At 43.3% G+C, this 14,341-nt stretch overlaps 4 protein-coding genes across 5 annotated transcripts; 2 read left to right on the top strand and 2 right to left on the bottom strand.

Annotated features, from left to right (window-relative positions):
• The first annotated feature begins 23 nt into the window (after positions 1–23).
• Positions 24–2,824, top strand: BCIN_15g01640 (hypothetical protein). The gene has a single exon (XM_001547910.2). It carries the CDS (start codon positions 362–364, stop codon positions 2,549–2,551), a length of 2,190 nt encoding a protein of 729 aa, XP_001547960.2. The 5' UTR covers positions 24–361; the 3' UTR covers positions 2,552–2,824.
• Positions 2,825–2,826: 2 nt separating this feature from the next.
• On the bottom strand, positions 2,827–4,176 carry BCIN_15g01630 (hypothetical protein). The gene has a single exon (XM_024697431.1). The coding sequence runs from the start codon at positions 3,504–3,506 to the stop codon at positions 3,078–3,080; it is 429 nt and encodes a 142-aa protein (XP_024553246.1). The 5' UTR covers positions 3,507–4,176; the 3' UTR covers positions 2,827–3,077.
• A 2,504-nt stretch (positions 4,177–6,680) lies between these two features.
• Positions 6,681–8,974, bottom strand: Bcmtd1. Its single transcript, XM_024697430.1, has 3 exons — positions 8,325–8,974; positions 7,297–8,029; positions 6,681–7,244 (listed from the first exon to the last, which is right to left on the bottom strand). The coding sequence occupies exons 1-3, from the start codon at positions 8,513–8,515 to the stop codon at positions 7,188–7,190; spliced, it is 981 nt and encodes a 326-aa protein (XP_024553245.1). The 5' UTR covers positions 8,516–8,974; the 3' UTR covers positions 6,681–7,187.
• A 79-nt stretch (positions 8,975–9,053) lies between these two features.
• Positions 9,054–14,014, top strand: Bcmet18. 2 transcript variants are annotated; one of them, XM_024697428.1, is made up of 7 exons: positions 9,054–9,299; positions 9,942–10,109; positions 10,172–10,252; positions 10,310–10,372; positions 10,425–11,020; positions 11,068–12,633; positions 12,685–14,014. In XM_024697428.1, exons 2-7 carry the CDS (start codon positions 10,031–10,033, stop codon positions 13,633–13,635), a joined length of 3,336 nt encoding a protein of 1,111 aa, XP_024553244.1. In that variant the 5' UTR covers positions 9,054–9,299; positions 9,942–10,030; the 3' UTR covers positions 13,636–14,014. The 2 variants fall into 2 exon arrangements, with proteins under 2 accessions (XP_024553244.1, XP_024553243.1); XM_024697429.1 differs by lacking the exon at positions 9,054–9,299 and having other exon boundaries at positions 9,346–10,109.
• Positions 14,015–14,341: the final 327 nt, after the last annotated feature.

Genomic DNA, 14,341 nt, shown 5'->3' with positions numbered 1-14,341 from the left:
GGCTTGGGGACTCTAAGTTTTCCGGCACCGAGAGCACCTGCCGATATCTCTCAAAAGCCATTGAAGCACAGACTAAACCCGACTTACTCCATTGATTCGGATCCTTGGTACTTTTATACTTTTATACTTTTAATGCACCCTTAATTTTTTAATCTCCTCACACTATTGTGACCCTTTCCCTCGAGGGAAAAGACACGAACACCTAGAATCTATAGTAAATTTTTGGAAAGGGTTGAAGCAAATGTGACTGTCGAAGAATTGAAAACCGGGGGATATCAAAAGCCAATTGCGCCGTGACTAAACTCTCCAGATCTCCCCAGCTTCATCGACCTCTCGAACGTCCAAGCATACAACGAATCAAATGGATCAAGCAGATATACCCTCGCTGCTGTCGAGGCTCAACAGCGATGAGGATGCCATGCGCAAAATGGCAGTATTTAAGCTGCAATCTTCCATTAACGATCCCTCGTTCGCAGATGTGTTCATTTCCTCAGGGGGCCTCACTATCCTACGTCGACTTATCATGACAACCAATGCGAATACCCTCGCATACTCCCTACAGAGTCTGAGTCGTCTACTGGAAGTCGATATGGGTTGGGAAATATTCGAGTCGCAAGGTGCCGGGGAATTGGTCGAACGAGTCGTCGAATTGATCGTTACACATCCACTGGTTAACATTCTACGAGGAGCCATGTCGATATTGGTTGCCATTGTGAGCCATCCACAATCTTCAGGGGGACGTATAAAAATACCTGGCGCATTTGGATTTAGAGCTTTGAAACCTGCCGTCGCGGTCTATCCTCAATTCTTCGAAATGGTAGTCTCGCAACTCAATTCTGCGGATCATTTACTTTGTGCAAATGCACTGATGCTGCTGAATGCGTTAATGCGGGATTCGATTACAAATGATAACGGACATGGAAAGGATGACGTTAGTAAAAGTAGTGGAACTGGGGAGGAATGGCCGAAATTCATTAAACGTTTACAAGATTTGGGGGTTATTAAAGCTGCATATAACTTGATGCAAAGCTCGGCATTGCAAGATTTGTCACATCCGCTATTGGAGTTTCAAAGTTTGACCAAGGTTTTATTGGGTAAATGGAAGGAGGTGAAGGTGGATTTGGAGAGACCAGAACATCGACGAGCACTAAAGGCAATACATCTAGCCAGCGCACCCGAAAAGAAAGACCTCAGCAACGGCGCGTCAGCAAAGGTAGATACTTTGGAGAATGGCGACAAAAAGGGGAGTCGGAAACACAGTCCTGAAAAGTGGAGAAGATTGGGATTTGAGACCGAAAGTCCTGCTTGGGAATTCGAAGCGACCGGATTTCTTGGTATGATGGATTTGACTGATTATGTCAGGAAAAATGAAGACGGGTTTCAAAAGCTTTTGCTAGAGCAATCTTCTAAGCCATTGAATGAGAGATGTCCTATTGCAAGGGCTAGTCTAATAGTTACATCTATTTTGTATGACCACTTTGATGTCGACAAATCAGATGCAGAGGATGCGAAAACTTATCTGGTATTGGATGGAGTAAAGAATTATGATAAGATATTCCGGCCTCTACTACTTCAGTGGTCGAGGTTACACTCATCGAGTTTGCAAGCTTTCTTCAGGTTGTGGAAAGCTACTGGCGCCGAGCAGGATGATTTTATAAAAGTTGCGGAACTCGTACGGATTTTAGTTGAGCAAGTGGTCGGTCAGGCTTCAAGAACAAAAGATGTTCTAGAGGTAGAAGAAGAATTGGCGGAATTCGAATATTCGAAATTACGAAAGCTACAGATGGAGTTGTTGGAATTGACCTTCGAAGACGAATGGGGTCAACATTTACAGCAAGTGCGAGATGAACTTAAACATGAAGCTCTTTTGTTTGTTAAGGAACAGAGAATAAGATGTCTACTTGAAGGAGCATGGTTTCCAAGAATTATTCAACCGAAACCTGTTAGCGAAGAAGGATCATCTTCTACAAAAAGTCTAGGAAGAAGAATACCAACAACAAGTTGGCGTTTTGTCAAACTTTCACACAATCGGCGTTATCTTCATTATTTCGATTTTGACCATCAATTGAGTAAAGAGCCGACACTTGATCAATTGCTTGAAAAGATTGACTTGGGTACTATCAGTTCGGTCGTTTCCAATGTCTCCGCGTCCCATGATGACGGCTCCAGTATCTCAAGCTCCTCAACCCTCAAAGATGCAAATCCATCAAAAGCAAATACCACCACCAAAATTACCATCAATAGCTACGTCACAGAGGACAAACCACAACAAGATGATACGGATCCGGCTGAGAAAGCTATTCTTACCCTCATGCCTCCTACGCATAGTCTTGCTTCGGAATGGTTGGATGGTTTGTTGATGTTGTTGAACCAAGCGCCGATTACAAGTGAGACCAATAAACTTGTGAGCTTGGTTAGTGAGTATGGATTGAAGATCAGACTTCTGAATGTTAGGTTAGATGAAGGAAGTGGGTATGGAGGTCCCCAGGCGGGACAGGGTAAGGTGCCGAGTCGAGAGGGGTTAGATGAGGATTATTTCTATGAGGTTTAATGGGTTGTTTTCAGCAGGGTCGATGGGATATACTGTATATCAACACGGAAAGGAGAGGACCTGATATAAGTAAGCAAGGGCAGTGGAAGTGTCAGATCTCTCTTACTTTTTCTTTAGTATTTCTAGATACCGTGGTTTGCTTTGTAATGATACCCTGGGGTTGGTTTATTGGGATACCTTTTATGTATAATAGTCTCGTCTGGTTTACTATGGGATTTAAGTATATGCATACCTAGGTATTGGTAGATATTTAATCACGTTAATTGCCTTGCATTTGTAAATCCCTGAACATTCAATATTTCAGGACATGACAGAAAGTGCCCAAAATTTCGAGACTGGTAAAATATGAAGCGATGTACAAAAGATGGACAGGTATATGCTATAAGCATTTTTCCGTATCTCTACGAAGCACTGTCCCTCATCTTCACAGCTTTGATCGTTTTCCATTCCACCCACCCAGCTCGAATCCGAATATCCTTTCCGCCCCTCCAAATCTGTCTCTCTCTCTCTCTCTCTCTCTCAAAACTCAAGCCCTACCCCCTTCCCTCAACAACCAAAAACAAAGTCCATTTCCCACCCACCAAGCGGCACTTCTCAAAAAACTCCACTTCACACTCTCGACCCCCACATACGCAACCCAATACGCCAATCGCACACCCACATAGGACCAACCCAGGCTCGCAATCGTGTCTTCGGAGACGCCTCTGAAAGACGCAAAGAGGACGGCGGCAGCAAAGATGGGGTAATTGTCTAGTGCGTTTTGCTGGGCGGCTTCCCAGCGGAGTAACATGGCGATGGTGGAGGGGGAGAGATCTTTAGGCGGGTAGTTGGCGAGGTCTTGGCGGGGGGCTACGTTGGAGGTTTTGTGGAGGATGCGCCGTGGAAGACGCGCGGATTGCAGGAGGTGCGAGAGGAGGAATTGCGTGGTTAGGAGGGTGGGGATGGGGGAGACCATGGTTGAGGTTGAGGTTGGGGTTGGGTGGTTGGGTTATGGGGTATGGGGTTTTAATGGAGATGTGGTTGTTGTGGGATGGGAGGTGTGATGATTCTGGTGACGTTGAAGACGACAAGTCAAAATGAACGGTTGGAATATCATGTAAGAATCTCGAATCAATGAAAGAATGACATCAAAATCTTGGGGCAGTAGATACTTATGAAGATCCTTCATACCCCAGAAGTTCACAAGTGATACCCTGTGCAGCAACTTTAAATTCTTATCCGCCAATGCAGCATCAGCCCATACATCCCCTCTCCCCTCTCCCCTGCTCTCTTAGACAGAAACGTTGAAACGTTGTTCGACGTCTACTCGTCGGTTTCCCGTGGAGTAATTTCGGTGCGTCGTTCCTGCAAACCTTCTTTTGATGTTTTGTGTGCTTGGATGCTCCACCGTCCATCCGCTTACCCTGATCCCGATCTTATCTGATTGTATTGTATTGTGTTGTATTGTACAAAGTACATCTACCCGAGTGTGAAAGACAGAGGGAGAGAGCCATATTAATACGAGCCTCTAGCAAGTGATTTCTAAACCAAACATGAGTAGTGCCACGAAACCAATTGCCAATTGCTCATGCGCCAAGATGGATATTGATTCAAGACTCTGCATATGCATCATACACTCCCCTCCCAATCCCAATCCCAATCCCCATCTCCATCTCAATGCCTCGGGCGTCGGCGTTGGCATCGGCAATCTGGGCACGTTTGATGTTTGACAGACCCCAAGCTTCTCCCAAGATATGAAACACACAAACCTAGAGACTAGTACCAAGTAGTATTTTTGCGTCCACTTCCAGGACGAGGAGCGAGACTCGTGATTTCCGGCTCGATTTTGGTCTTTTGTTGCACGTCTGGATTTATGCCCAGCATTTACTAAATTAACTCTCTTGCTTGTGTTTTGCGTTTTGATCTTGGATACCGGCCGGCGTCTTGGGGTTGTCTTGTTTTATTTGCCGGTCATTTCGGAGGTTTGAGCTTTTTTTTTTTCTTTTTTCTTGCATTTTTTGCTTTTTTCTTCATCGTCAAGGGGTAATCTTGGCATCGGCGTGGAAGGTGTACCTCGTGTTGTTTGTCGCTTTTCTCTCCGAATTTCGAACGATGAGATGCAATTGATGGGGAATGTATATGTTTACCGATATATATATAGCAGTCAATGTATGATCAGCCCCCAAATCCAAAATTAGTCCAGCCATTCCCACTGTCCAGCTCCCCAAAAGACAATCTCTTCTTTCCACATTCTCCATCATCTCCTTGGAGAATCTCGGTACCGAGAACACGAAAAAGCCAAGGAGCTCGTCCAACTCGGGTTTCTAAAGTTTTTCCAAAAGTTTTTCCAGACAACACCAAGACACAGACTAGCATATTAGGTTTTCTGGGCAAGAATCCAGATACGCAACAAAAGCCCCTCCAACACCGATTCTCGCCCTGATTATTGCCGAGGACTTTCATCCGAGGATCTTGGTCGCACACCAAGAAATTGGCGAGGACACCAAGATTCCCTAGGTTTCCTGGGCAAGAAGATAGATGTGCAACAAAGTGATTCAGTCGTCAAGTTAGTTAGCATACCCGCAGTACCCGCGGCATGACTGAGAGGGGCTTTGGTATGACACCGAGATATTGGCGAATACGTTGACCAAGAATCTGGGCGAGAAGAAAGACATGCAACGTTCCTTTTGATGGACAGATGAACCAGTGAGAGTATGGCCGATTATCTGGGCAAGATTGACGATATGCAACAGCAAGACTCTTGACTGCCAGATGCATCATGCGAGAGTATCACATCGGACCACGCGGCGCAAGAATAAGATTAAACTCTATGCGGAAATGTCCTTGGTATCCAGACCAAGATATCGCACCTCTGGGCATGAGATACGATACGCAACAAAACTTCTCGAGTCGACAGACCGCACCTTCAGATACATCATTCATGTCACCATATCTAACATCCTTGTGTCACGGTGACGAAGCATCGGTATAAATATAGATATGTAACAGACCTCGATGTACAAACTAACGCACTTGATTCTCTCGGCATAAATACCGACATGCAACAAAAGCATCTGCATACCATTGCTCATTGCACTAAGATCCTTACGTCTTAATATCATGATTCCGCTGAGTTTCTTGGGCATACTGGGCGCAACTACTGACATGCAACAAAAGCATCTGCATATCATTCCTCACCACACCAAGACCCTCAAGTCTCAATACCATCATTCCGCCGAGTGTCTTGGGTATACTAGGCATACTAGGCATACTGGGCGGAAATATCGACATGCAACAAAAGCAATCAAACAAGCCCCTCTTTCCATCACGCCTGATTCTCGGGGCACAGAGCTTGTTGTCCAAAAATGAATCTTCCGCGAGCACCACACCCAAGTCTCTGGCATGCAACAAAAGTCCTTATCAGACACACACACACACACACACACACACACACAACACACAAGTAACCACAATCCCTCATCATCCCATTAATCTCTATGCTCGGAAGCCAATACAACACGCAACAAAAAGAACCCCCCATCTACTACCCAAGCATCTCCAAGCCACTCTGCCTGATACCAAGACCTCCCAGTCCTTAGCATCCACACGAAATCCGCTCGATTCCCTGGGCGCAAATCCCGACATGCAACAAAAGACTCTCCGAGTGCACACGAGAGAACATTGAGGAATGAACCGCGTATCACACATGACACTTGGTACTACACTATATTCTGGGCGTGAAATACAGACATGCAACAAAATCTGCTTCGTAGATTCGTATCTATGCAGGATACAGATACAGATGCAGATGCAGATGCAGGTGATATCACGAGAGGCTTGATATATCTTGATATCTCGATATTATTTCTCCCTCGCCTAGATAGCCAAGTACCTATGCATCCCTCTTGATTTGATGAACACACACCAGGAAAATCTTCCGCAATCTCGCTAACACTACGTATGACCAAAAACCTATCAATTCAAGAAGAAAAAAATTCAAAGACTACTTACTCTACTTTCTCTATTCCAATCTTTTCGCTACCAAATCTAAATCCCCAAAACCCCCTTCCTCGCCTCCTGACTACCTGTAAATCCTCTCGGTTATTTTCATGAACTCTCTCTTTCTCTCCCTCCCACATATCAGAATACATTTCACGCTAAAATCTCACGCTAAAATTTATACGTAAATTCATTTGATATTTAGTATCTCATGACATCGTATATGGGTGAAAATGAAGGAAATGGTGAATGTCAGGATACATATCCAGATCATAAAATAGAGACATGAAAGCGATGAGTACTTAGAATATCCACATTACATTTCCCATTCCCATTACATTCACTCAGTAGTCCTCCAGTCGGCGTGAATACCAGTGTATGACATCGGATTGGTATATATCTTCTCTAATATTATCAAACCTGTCAACCCAGGTCTCAACACCACAATCAAGAAGTAAAGAAGACATGTCCGATTCACTATCGCTAAATGAGATAACATGTTAAACAGATGGGAGTACAAATACCAAATCCAATTCAATTATGAGAATTTCTTTATCACTTTTATCCTATCCTTTATCATTTTCAACTCCTCTTTGGTATAAATATTCCAAAAACGCCTTTCTAATTTTCGGTTCCTCCTTAATTGCCCAATTCCCTTTTAGTTTAATGGTTCCACTGGCTTTGCGGCCCCCTTTCCTTGGTTTTCGACCAATCTCTGTAAATTTGTCAGTGAATGATGTTGTTTGCCGAGACATGGAAAAACTAACCAAAAGATTTCTCAACAAAACGGCGATTGTAACCTTTCCAATGGAAGGTACATAAATCGAAGCCTTCTCCTTCACAGCAGGACCATCGAAATTCTTTTGAGATGAGAAATTGATACAAACAGCCCCATCCCTGATCAACTCAGTATTGATCTTGAATTTCTCTCCTGGAACACCGGAGATGACCACATCACTCTTGGGCAAACATTCGTCATTCTTCATTCCTTCCATATCGTGTACCTCGTGGTGGATCTTCTTGATACCCTTACCACGGGTAAAGAGCTTCACGCCATCAAGATCACAAGAGTAGACTGTAGCACCATCATTGGCAAGTAAAGCAGCCAATGGACGACCGACAACCTCTGAGCGGTTGAATACCGTGATCGTCTTTCCGTATAAACGGTTACCATATGGGAGAACCGAGTTATAAATTTGTAGATGTTCGAGAACTTTGACAACGGCTAAAGGTGTGCAAGGTAAAATCGATTTTTGGGTGTTCTGAGGAGCGTCAAGGAATCGAATGTTTTGGTACATGTTGAAACGGTAGGTGTGCGCCAATCCTTCTACATCTTTGTTGAGAGCGACTATTTGTTGGATATATCCATCTTGTAGAGAAGGTGCGGGGAAGATTGGGTAGTATACGATGATACCGTGAATGGAATCGTCGTTGTTCGCTTTGAGGATTTCGTCTTCGATCTCTTCTTTGGTGAACTTTCGGAGTTCAAAATCGAAACCACTGGATGAAAGAAGTCAGTTCGTGGAACTATCGAAGCCCAACTACTTGTAGTATTCGACAACATCGTGAGGATCCCCAAGTCTTCAATTTGGGGGGCTGATAGTTCGTGGGCTCAAGTAATTTCCATTTCAATGTTGTAATCTAATCTCCAATGTCTCTGTGGTGCCAGATTTTTTGATTATGAATCGTTAAATTACTTCCATCTTCGAATGGAAGTATGTTCAAGTATAGCAAATATGCGGTTGCAAGATCGTCTCGTGTATAGCAAAAGGAAAACGAATGGAAGAATACTCACTTCTCAATGCATGTTGCCATTGACCAGTCCGCATACTGCTGGGCTGCAGGATCTTCATTTGCCAACAATCCCACAAGCTTAGGCTTGAAGGTCAACTTCTCTAGATCCGTCGCAACTTCTCCAAGTAACTTTTTAGCAATTCCTTGGGCCAAGATAACCTTGCAGGTCGCTGGGACAGGAGAAGAGGACATTTTCGACTATATTTGGAATGACTTGCAGAGAAGGATTCTGGAGAAGATCGTGGCACAATTTTCGAGAGAGTCACAGTGCTTCGACAAGGGTCTCGTGTATGCTTGGGTTGTTGACAGTAAAATCCTCTTCTGGAAGAGAACAAATCAGAGGAGAAGTTTTAATGAAACATGTGTGAAATAAAATTTTCTTCCCAATCCAATGCTGCTTATCTTATCGCACTTTTTGGAGGGGAAATAGAGGGGTAGACCAGGGGTGATGATTGGGGCTCTTCTGCCTCACCGGGCGCAGAGAAGGGAACAGTACAGAGTTGATGTAAGAAGGGGCAACAAGAAGACCTTCCTTCAGACCAAATACTCGATTCATTGGAAGTCTTCCTCTTTCCCCGATAGATGTACAATGCGAATCAGAGCAGACATGACGGGATTTCGAGGTGTTAACTCAGACATTTCCCGAAGTTCAACCGCTGACCGCCTTGGTTGGCAGAAAATTTCCCCCTCAATCAATTCTAGAAGCTTAGTTATTCGGGTGAACTTATCTGAAAATCACAATCATTGAACGGAGTTCACATAGAGAAGAACCTGCCATTCAAGGGTATGTGATTTGCAATCAACATTGTTCCTCACTCGTTTTTACACTCTTCTTTTGTACAAGGAGAACTGTTCATTTTGATACCATTTCCATTTATCAGCCATATATCATTGTTTCTACAAGCCTGCATACCTAGCTTTTCTCATTGGGGACTCGAATTGGTGCTACGTTCCACGACAAACTTCTTCCGTCAGAGTAAGTCGCTTCTGTTTTATTTATGTGCTGATCCATTCTGTGTGCTGGGCGACGGCGACCAACATGTCTTGTTTGGCTATTCTCTGGAACTCTTCCTGGATGCGGCGGGGTGCGAGTGTGTGTATCGTTGCGACTAGTCGGTGCTTCAAAACTACCCAACGTCTCTCAACCTACATCCACCATTTTACTCAATAGGCTATCTGGGATTTCTTCAGAGCATCTGGTCACCTCGGCTTTAAACCCTCAATTTCGATTGACTTCAGTCCTCGACCATTCTTTTGCCAGGATGTAACGATCTATATCCCTCTTCAGACATCTGGATCTCGACCTCGACTTTATATTGAGCCATACACCCGAAATTGCGGTCCGAACTTCTCTGACATCTTTGCTACCCTTCAAGGCGATAAGCGAGCTATCATCTATTCCACTGGTCCCCTTTGCATTATCGCGACCTGGACTACAATCCAGACGAATACTCTGTTTCCTGCTTCAAAGCGCCGCCTACCGAGGCGCACAAGCAGGCTACACAACTATAAACACTCGATATCTTGGATCAGTACATGGATTGTTGGGTGCCGGCAGCAGTTTATTCTAATGTAGCATGTGTATGTTCTCAGGTAGCTAATATTGGGTTTTCTATAGATTAACTACTTTCGACCGCCATCACTCAATTTAAGTCCTATTACGGATAACCCACTCTCCATTAACACGCTGCGATAAATAAAAACAATATGGGATCTACGGTGGTTGAATTTATGGCTGCGGAGGCTGAGGAGGACAAGTTAGCAATTGTTAATCGAAAAGTAGAAAGTACGATTTCGAAGCTTTCAACTAAACATATCGGGTTCAACTTTTGCTAAAATGTCTGATAGATCTCACTGCAATTAGCAGCCTTATTGCGGAGCTTGGTCCATACATAGATGGAGAGGCTTCCATGGAAGATTGTCAGAAAGGTGCAACCCATTTGAGTAGGTTGGTTTGGAACGTATTTCAGTGCTGACTACGTCTAGGATTGGAGTTTTTGTTACTTGTACTACAAAATGTCGACCCCGGAAAGCTCTCAAGGCATGATCGTAAGTAAAATGCGCGACATATGTATTAGATCTAAGTGCTAATATATAGCAGTCAGCGCTCTTGTTGAGTATTTGACAAATCGGGTGTCTCAGGCTGGGGAGGTTCAGATATACAGAGCTGGTCTCCTGGAAATTGCTAAATGTCTGACCACCATTGCAAAGATGCCTAGATTTATAAAGTCAAATGCATCTGATATAGCCTTGGCAGTTTTCCGTCTTCCAGACAACAAGCAGTCGCTAAATGACTTCCCTCATTCTACACGATTAAGTCTACTGAACCTCCTCCAATGTCTGCTAGAAGCATATCCAACAGCACTTAAATCCTCGTTGGGAAGCAAGTTTGTGGATGGCATAACTTCCATGGCGGCAGTTGAGAGAAATCCATCCTGTATACTTGCTATTTTCAAAATTTATAGCCAACTAGGCAAGAGCTGGGACATAAATTCTGATGAAGCTGAGACTTTGTTTGGATCATTCTTCCGTTATTTTCCCATTACTACTACCAAATCAGCAACGCCCTTGAAGCCAGAGGAGGATCTAAAACGCGGCCTTTTGAACTGTCTGATATCAAACGATAGATTTGCACCTTTTGTTTTCCCAGCCTTGTTCCAGAAATTAGATTCCGAAAGCGTTAGAGCAGATATAAAGGTAATTAAATCCGTTCTCATTTTTTCCGTTGTATGCTAATTGGTCAGATTGATGTATTCGATTCCATGCTTGAATGCATACGGAATTACACCAACGTTTCAGAGTTTTCAGTCACAATATGGGACACTTTGAAATGGGAGGTCTGGAATGGCGAAAACGATGATTTTATCAATCGTTCTATAGAAAATATTGCCGCGATTGCCGGCAAACTAGGTCAGCAATCCTCTAGTATCGAAGATGATAACGGCGAGTTAGCAAAATTTGTCAACCACGTCACTCAGGAATGCGTTACAATATTTACCGATGATACAAAGAAGCGTATGATTCTACCATGTATTCGTATTTTGGGCAAAATTTCGAGCACCTCTCCTCAAGCTTTTACACTCACTTCTCGAAATACTCTACCGACTCTTTTTACCTTATGGCAAGGACTAGATAATATAGCCGATAAAACGCGATTGCTAGAGTCGTTTAATATTATCCTCGAAACACGTGCAAACATCTCACAATCTTCCTCTCCACCTATCGAGGATGCACACATGGCTCAACGATTGGCCACCATGGATGTAAATTTTGATAGCTTACGCGAAAGCTTCGTAGAACTTTACTTTGGCGCCACCTCCATGACTTCTAGTGATCTCGAATTAAAGATCGCCACCACTAAAGGACTTACACTTTTGGCCACAATTCGCAATGATTCCGTTAATCGTCCATTTTTAAATTCTTTCGAACAAGGAACAATCATTGAAAAGCTCAATGAGACAGCATTCGATTTGAAAGAGGCTGATGATCTTCGCTCGTTGGCTGTGGCTTCCTTGTCCATTCTATCGGTTCGATATCCAGACACGTTCATCAATATCACACTTCCCAATTTCATTGGCAAACTTCCAGATCAGTTGAAAACCGAGCACAGTGATGAATCTGACTTGTCTCAAGTAGTTTGGCTCCTGGACTCACTTGTGGACATCGCTTGCAAATCGACTTGCCAGCGTGAGCTGGAAATTCCCGACTCCGAAGACAAGGCCCACTTCAAATTCAGGTTGTTTAAGGCTTTGCAATCGGAATTAGTCATGAAATTTACACATTATATTTGTAAATATGCAAATCAAAAGTCCTATCAGATGGCCCTGCTAGCCGCAATATATCGAGGATTGCAGGTGTTTGATGATGCACTTGCCGATGATAGAACAGCAAGTGAACTATTGTCAAGCAGTAATGATATCGTCGATTCCTATGCTTTCATTGCAATTGCATTATTTAAGCGAGTAATTGGGCTCTTTCAGCATGAGACTGGCGATTTGAAAGGCAGTTGGTTTGTAGGTATCTCCGAGGTTAACAAAGGAGAATACTTCGACGATTCCGTTATTGCACTGGTTGGAACAATTGGAACGTACATACTTCGATCCAATACCACTCCACATGAAAACAACTTTTTACTCAAAGCTAATGCAGATAATCCCACTGAGCCGAGTCGTGTTTGGACTTTATTCAATTTTGGAGCACACACCAGAGCAGACTTAGGTGCTTGTCAACAGGATCTCCGCGTTGGTCCCTCTAATAAGTGTTCCGCCAACATTCTTTCTACTGCCTTAATAGCTGGAATTCGCAAAGAAGTAAGCTCATTTACGTTACTTTTCCACATCAACTTGACTGACTTTCTCTAGGATATTGATCGCTTAGGCCTAGTCGTTCATGAAACTGCCAAGTCAATGCTTTTCAACGCAATTTCTGTGGAGAATAAGTGTTCAAGACAAGCTCGAATTAGTATGTTACAGATGCTTCAACTTCTTGTAAACAAATTCGGTGCAGACAAGAAAGAATTTGAAGATGGAAAACAACTTCATGACGTTATGCTCGAGTTGGTCAATGGGGCAGCATCAAAGCCAGATCTAGAAGCATATCAAATATATCAAGCCCTGGCTTATTTTGCTGCGGCCGCAGTGGCAGCATATGAACCATGTAGTACAGCACTCATCGATGCCATGATGCAAGGTATTTCGGACCCAAAGCGCGGTCGAAAGATTGCCCGCAGCTTCGCAATCCTTTTAGCTCCATCAAACATGATGAACGAAAACAACTTCTGTATTCTTCGACCTCTTCGATTTGGTCGTCTTTACAGCACCACTGTCAATCAACTCATTACTCTCTGGCGATCCAATGAAGACAATCGCATCAAAGAAAACTATCTGATTGCCCTTGCTGGTATCCTTCGATACATGCCAGCAAAGATCATGCAAGGCAATGCTGCACAGATCCTTCCAATTGCTCTAGCTGGTACAGACGTTCCGGACAAGACCACAAAAGACGCAAGCATGAATATCATGATCGTTCTAATGCCGGAAAATCCTGGCTTGATTGAAGAACACCTTGATTCGATTATCAATCGAATGACGGATCGTACGCATAACACGTATGATTCACCCTCGGATGCTAATGTTGAAGGTAGATCTAAGGCTTTGGATGTACTTGCTATGCTTCCAACTTTAGTAGAGAATGGACTTCTTCTGAAGCGGAAAAATGCAGTGCTAAAGGAACTTGATGTTGCGCTAGATGATTGCTCAAGAGAGGTGAGAATGAGGGCTGATAGATGTAAAATGATTTGGTTCAATTTGTAATTGGATCTTTGCATTGCCATAATGTGTTATGGGTTGAGGGATTGCCTTGGGTGGATGCTGTTGCATTTGATTGTTTGGGGCGCAATAATTTTACATAGGATAGGCGGAGAGGCATTTTGAGATATTGAATAGACACATGATTTGATGAGAGAACGAATACCAGGGGACATTGTGATAAGGAGGAATAATATAAGAATTGTTATCTTGCTCTAACAAACAGATTCTTGGGTGATAATAACTGCTTGATAAAGCCAAAAGGAAAAGAGCCAGAATTTCAAGCTTTTCAAGTGGATTGACTGATTCTATTAGATGTATTTCTCAAAACTACATGATAAGCAAGTGTGGGCTCACCGGTGGACATGTAATATAGAGAAGGAGATGTGTTTTTCTTGAATTTATTCTGGTTTATTGAGGGAGATGCTACTGTATGTTTGCAAGTTGAGCGAGTGTCCACGGTGTTAGTGTGATAGGGAGATTTCATTGGCACTTGATGCACTATGTTCGGTGAGCGAATACACGAGCCTTGTTGCAGATTGGCTCGGGATTACAGTAAGTCAAATTCACTGTGTAGTCTCGATTTATGTTACTCAATTGAGAGTAGTAGTACACTATTCTCGGAGGAAGTTTAGAATAACATCTTTTTTGGCAGTCTTCAAGAACAATGACAAATTTTGCCAAGATAATTAATTTCTTTTCGCTAAAGTCT

This window comes from Botrytis cinerea, chromosome 15 (genome assembly GCF_000143535.2).
Source record: "Botrytis cinerea B05.10 chromosome 15, complete sequence".
NCBI classification, from domain to species: domain Eukaryota; kingdom Fungi; phylum Ascomycota; class Leotiomycetes; order Helotiales; family Sclerotiniaceae; genus Botrytis; species Botrytis cinerea.
This window is presented reverse-complemented; position numbering and strand designations above follow the sequence as displayed.

Bases quoted from the DNA above. Each gene is read 5' to 3' on its own strand.
- BCIN_15g01640 (XM_001547910.2), top strand. From the start codon at position 362: ATGGATCAAGCAGATATACCCTCGCTGCTGTCGAGGCTCAACAGCGAT.
- BCIN_15g01630 (XM_024697431.1), bottom strand. From the start codon at position 3,506: ATGGTCTCCCCCATCCCCACCCTCCTAACCACGCAATTCCTCCTCTCG.
- Bcmtd1 (XM_024697430.1), bottom strand. From the start codon at position 8,515: ATGTCCTCTTCTCCTGTCCCAGCGACCTGCAAGGTTATCTTGGCCCAA. The intron at 8,030-8,324 runs GTGAGTATTCTT...TCTTTCATCCAG, and splicing joins ATGGCAACATGCATTGAGAA to TGGTTTCGATTTTGAACTCC. The intron at 7,245-7,296 runs GTTAGTTTTTCC...ACAAATTTACAG, and splicing joins TTTTGTTGAGAAATCTTTTG to AGATTGGTCGAAAACCAAGG.
- Bcmet18 (XM_024697428.1), top strand. From the start codon at position 10,031: ATGGGATCTACGGTGGTTGAATTTATGGCTGCGGAGGCTGAGGAGGAC. The intron at 10,253-10,309 runs GTGCAACCCATT...GACTACGTCTAG, and splicing joins CATGGAAGATTGTCAGAAAG to GATTGGAGTTTTTGTTACTT. The intron at 11,021-11,067 runs GTAATTAAATCC...CTAATTGGTCAG, and splicing joins GCGTTAGAGCAGATATAAAG to ATTGATGTATTCGATTCCAT.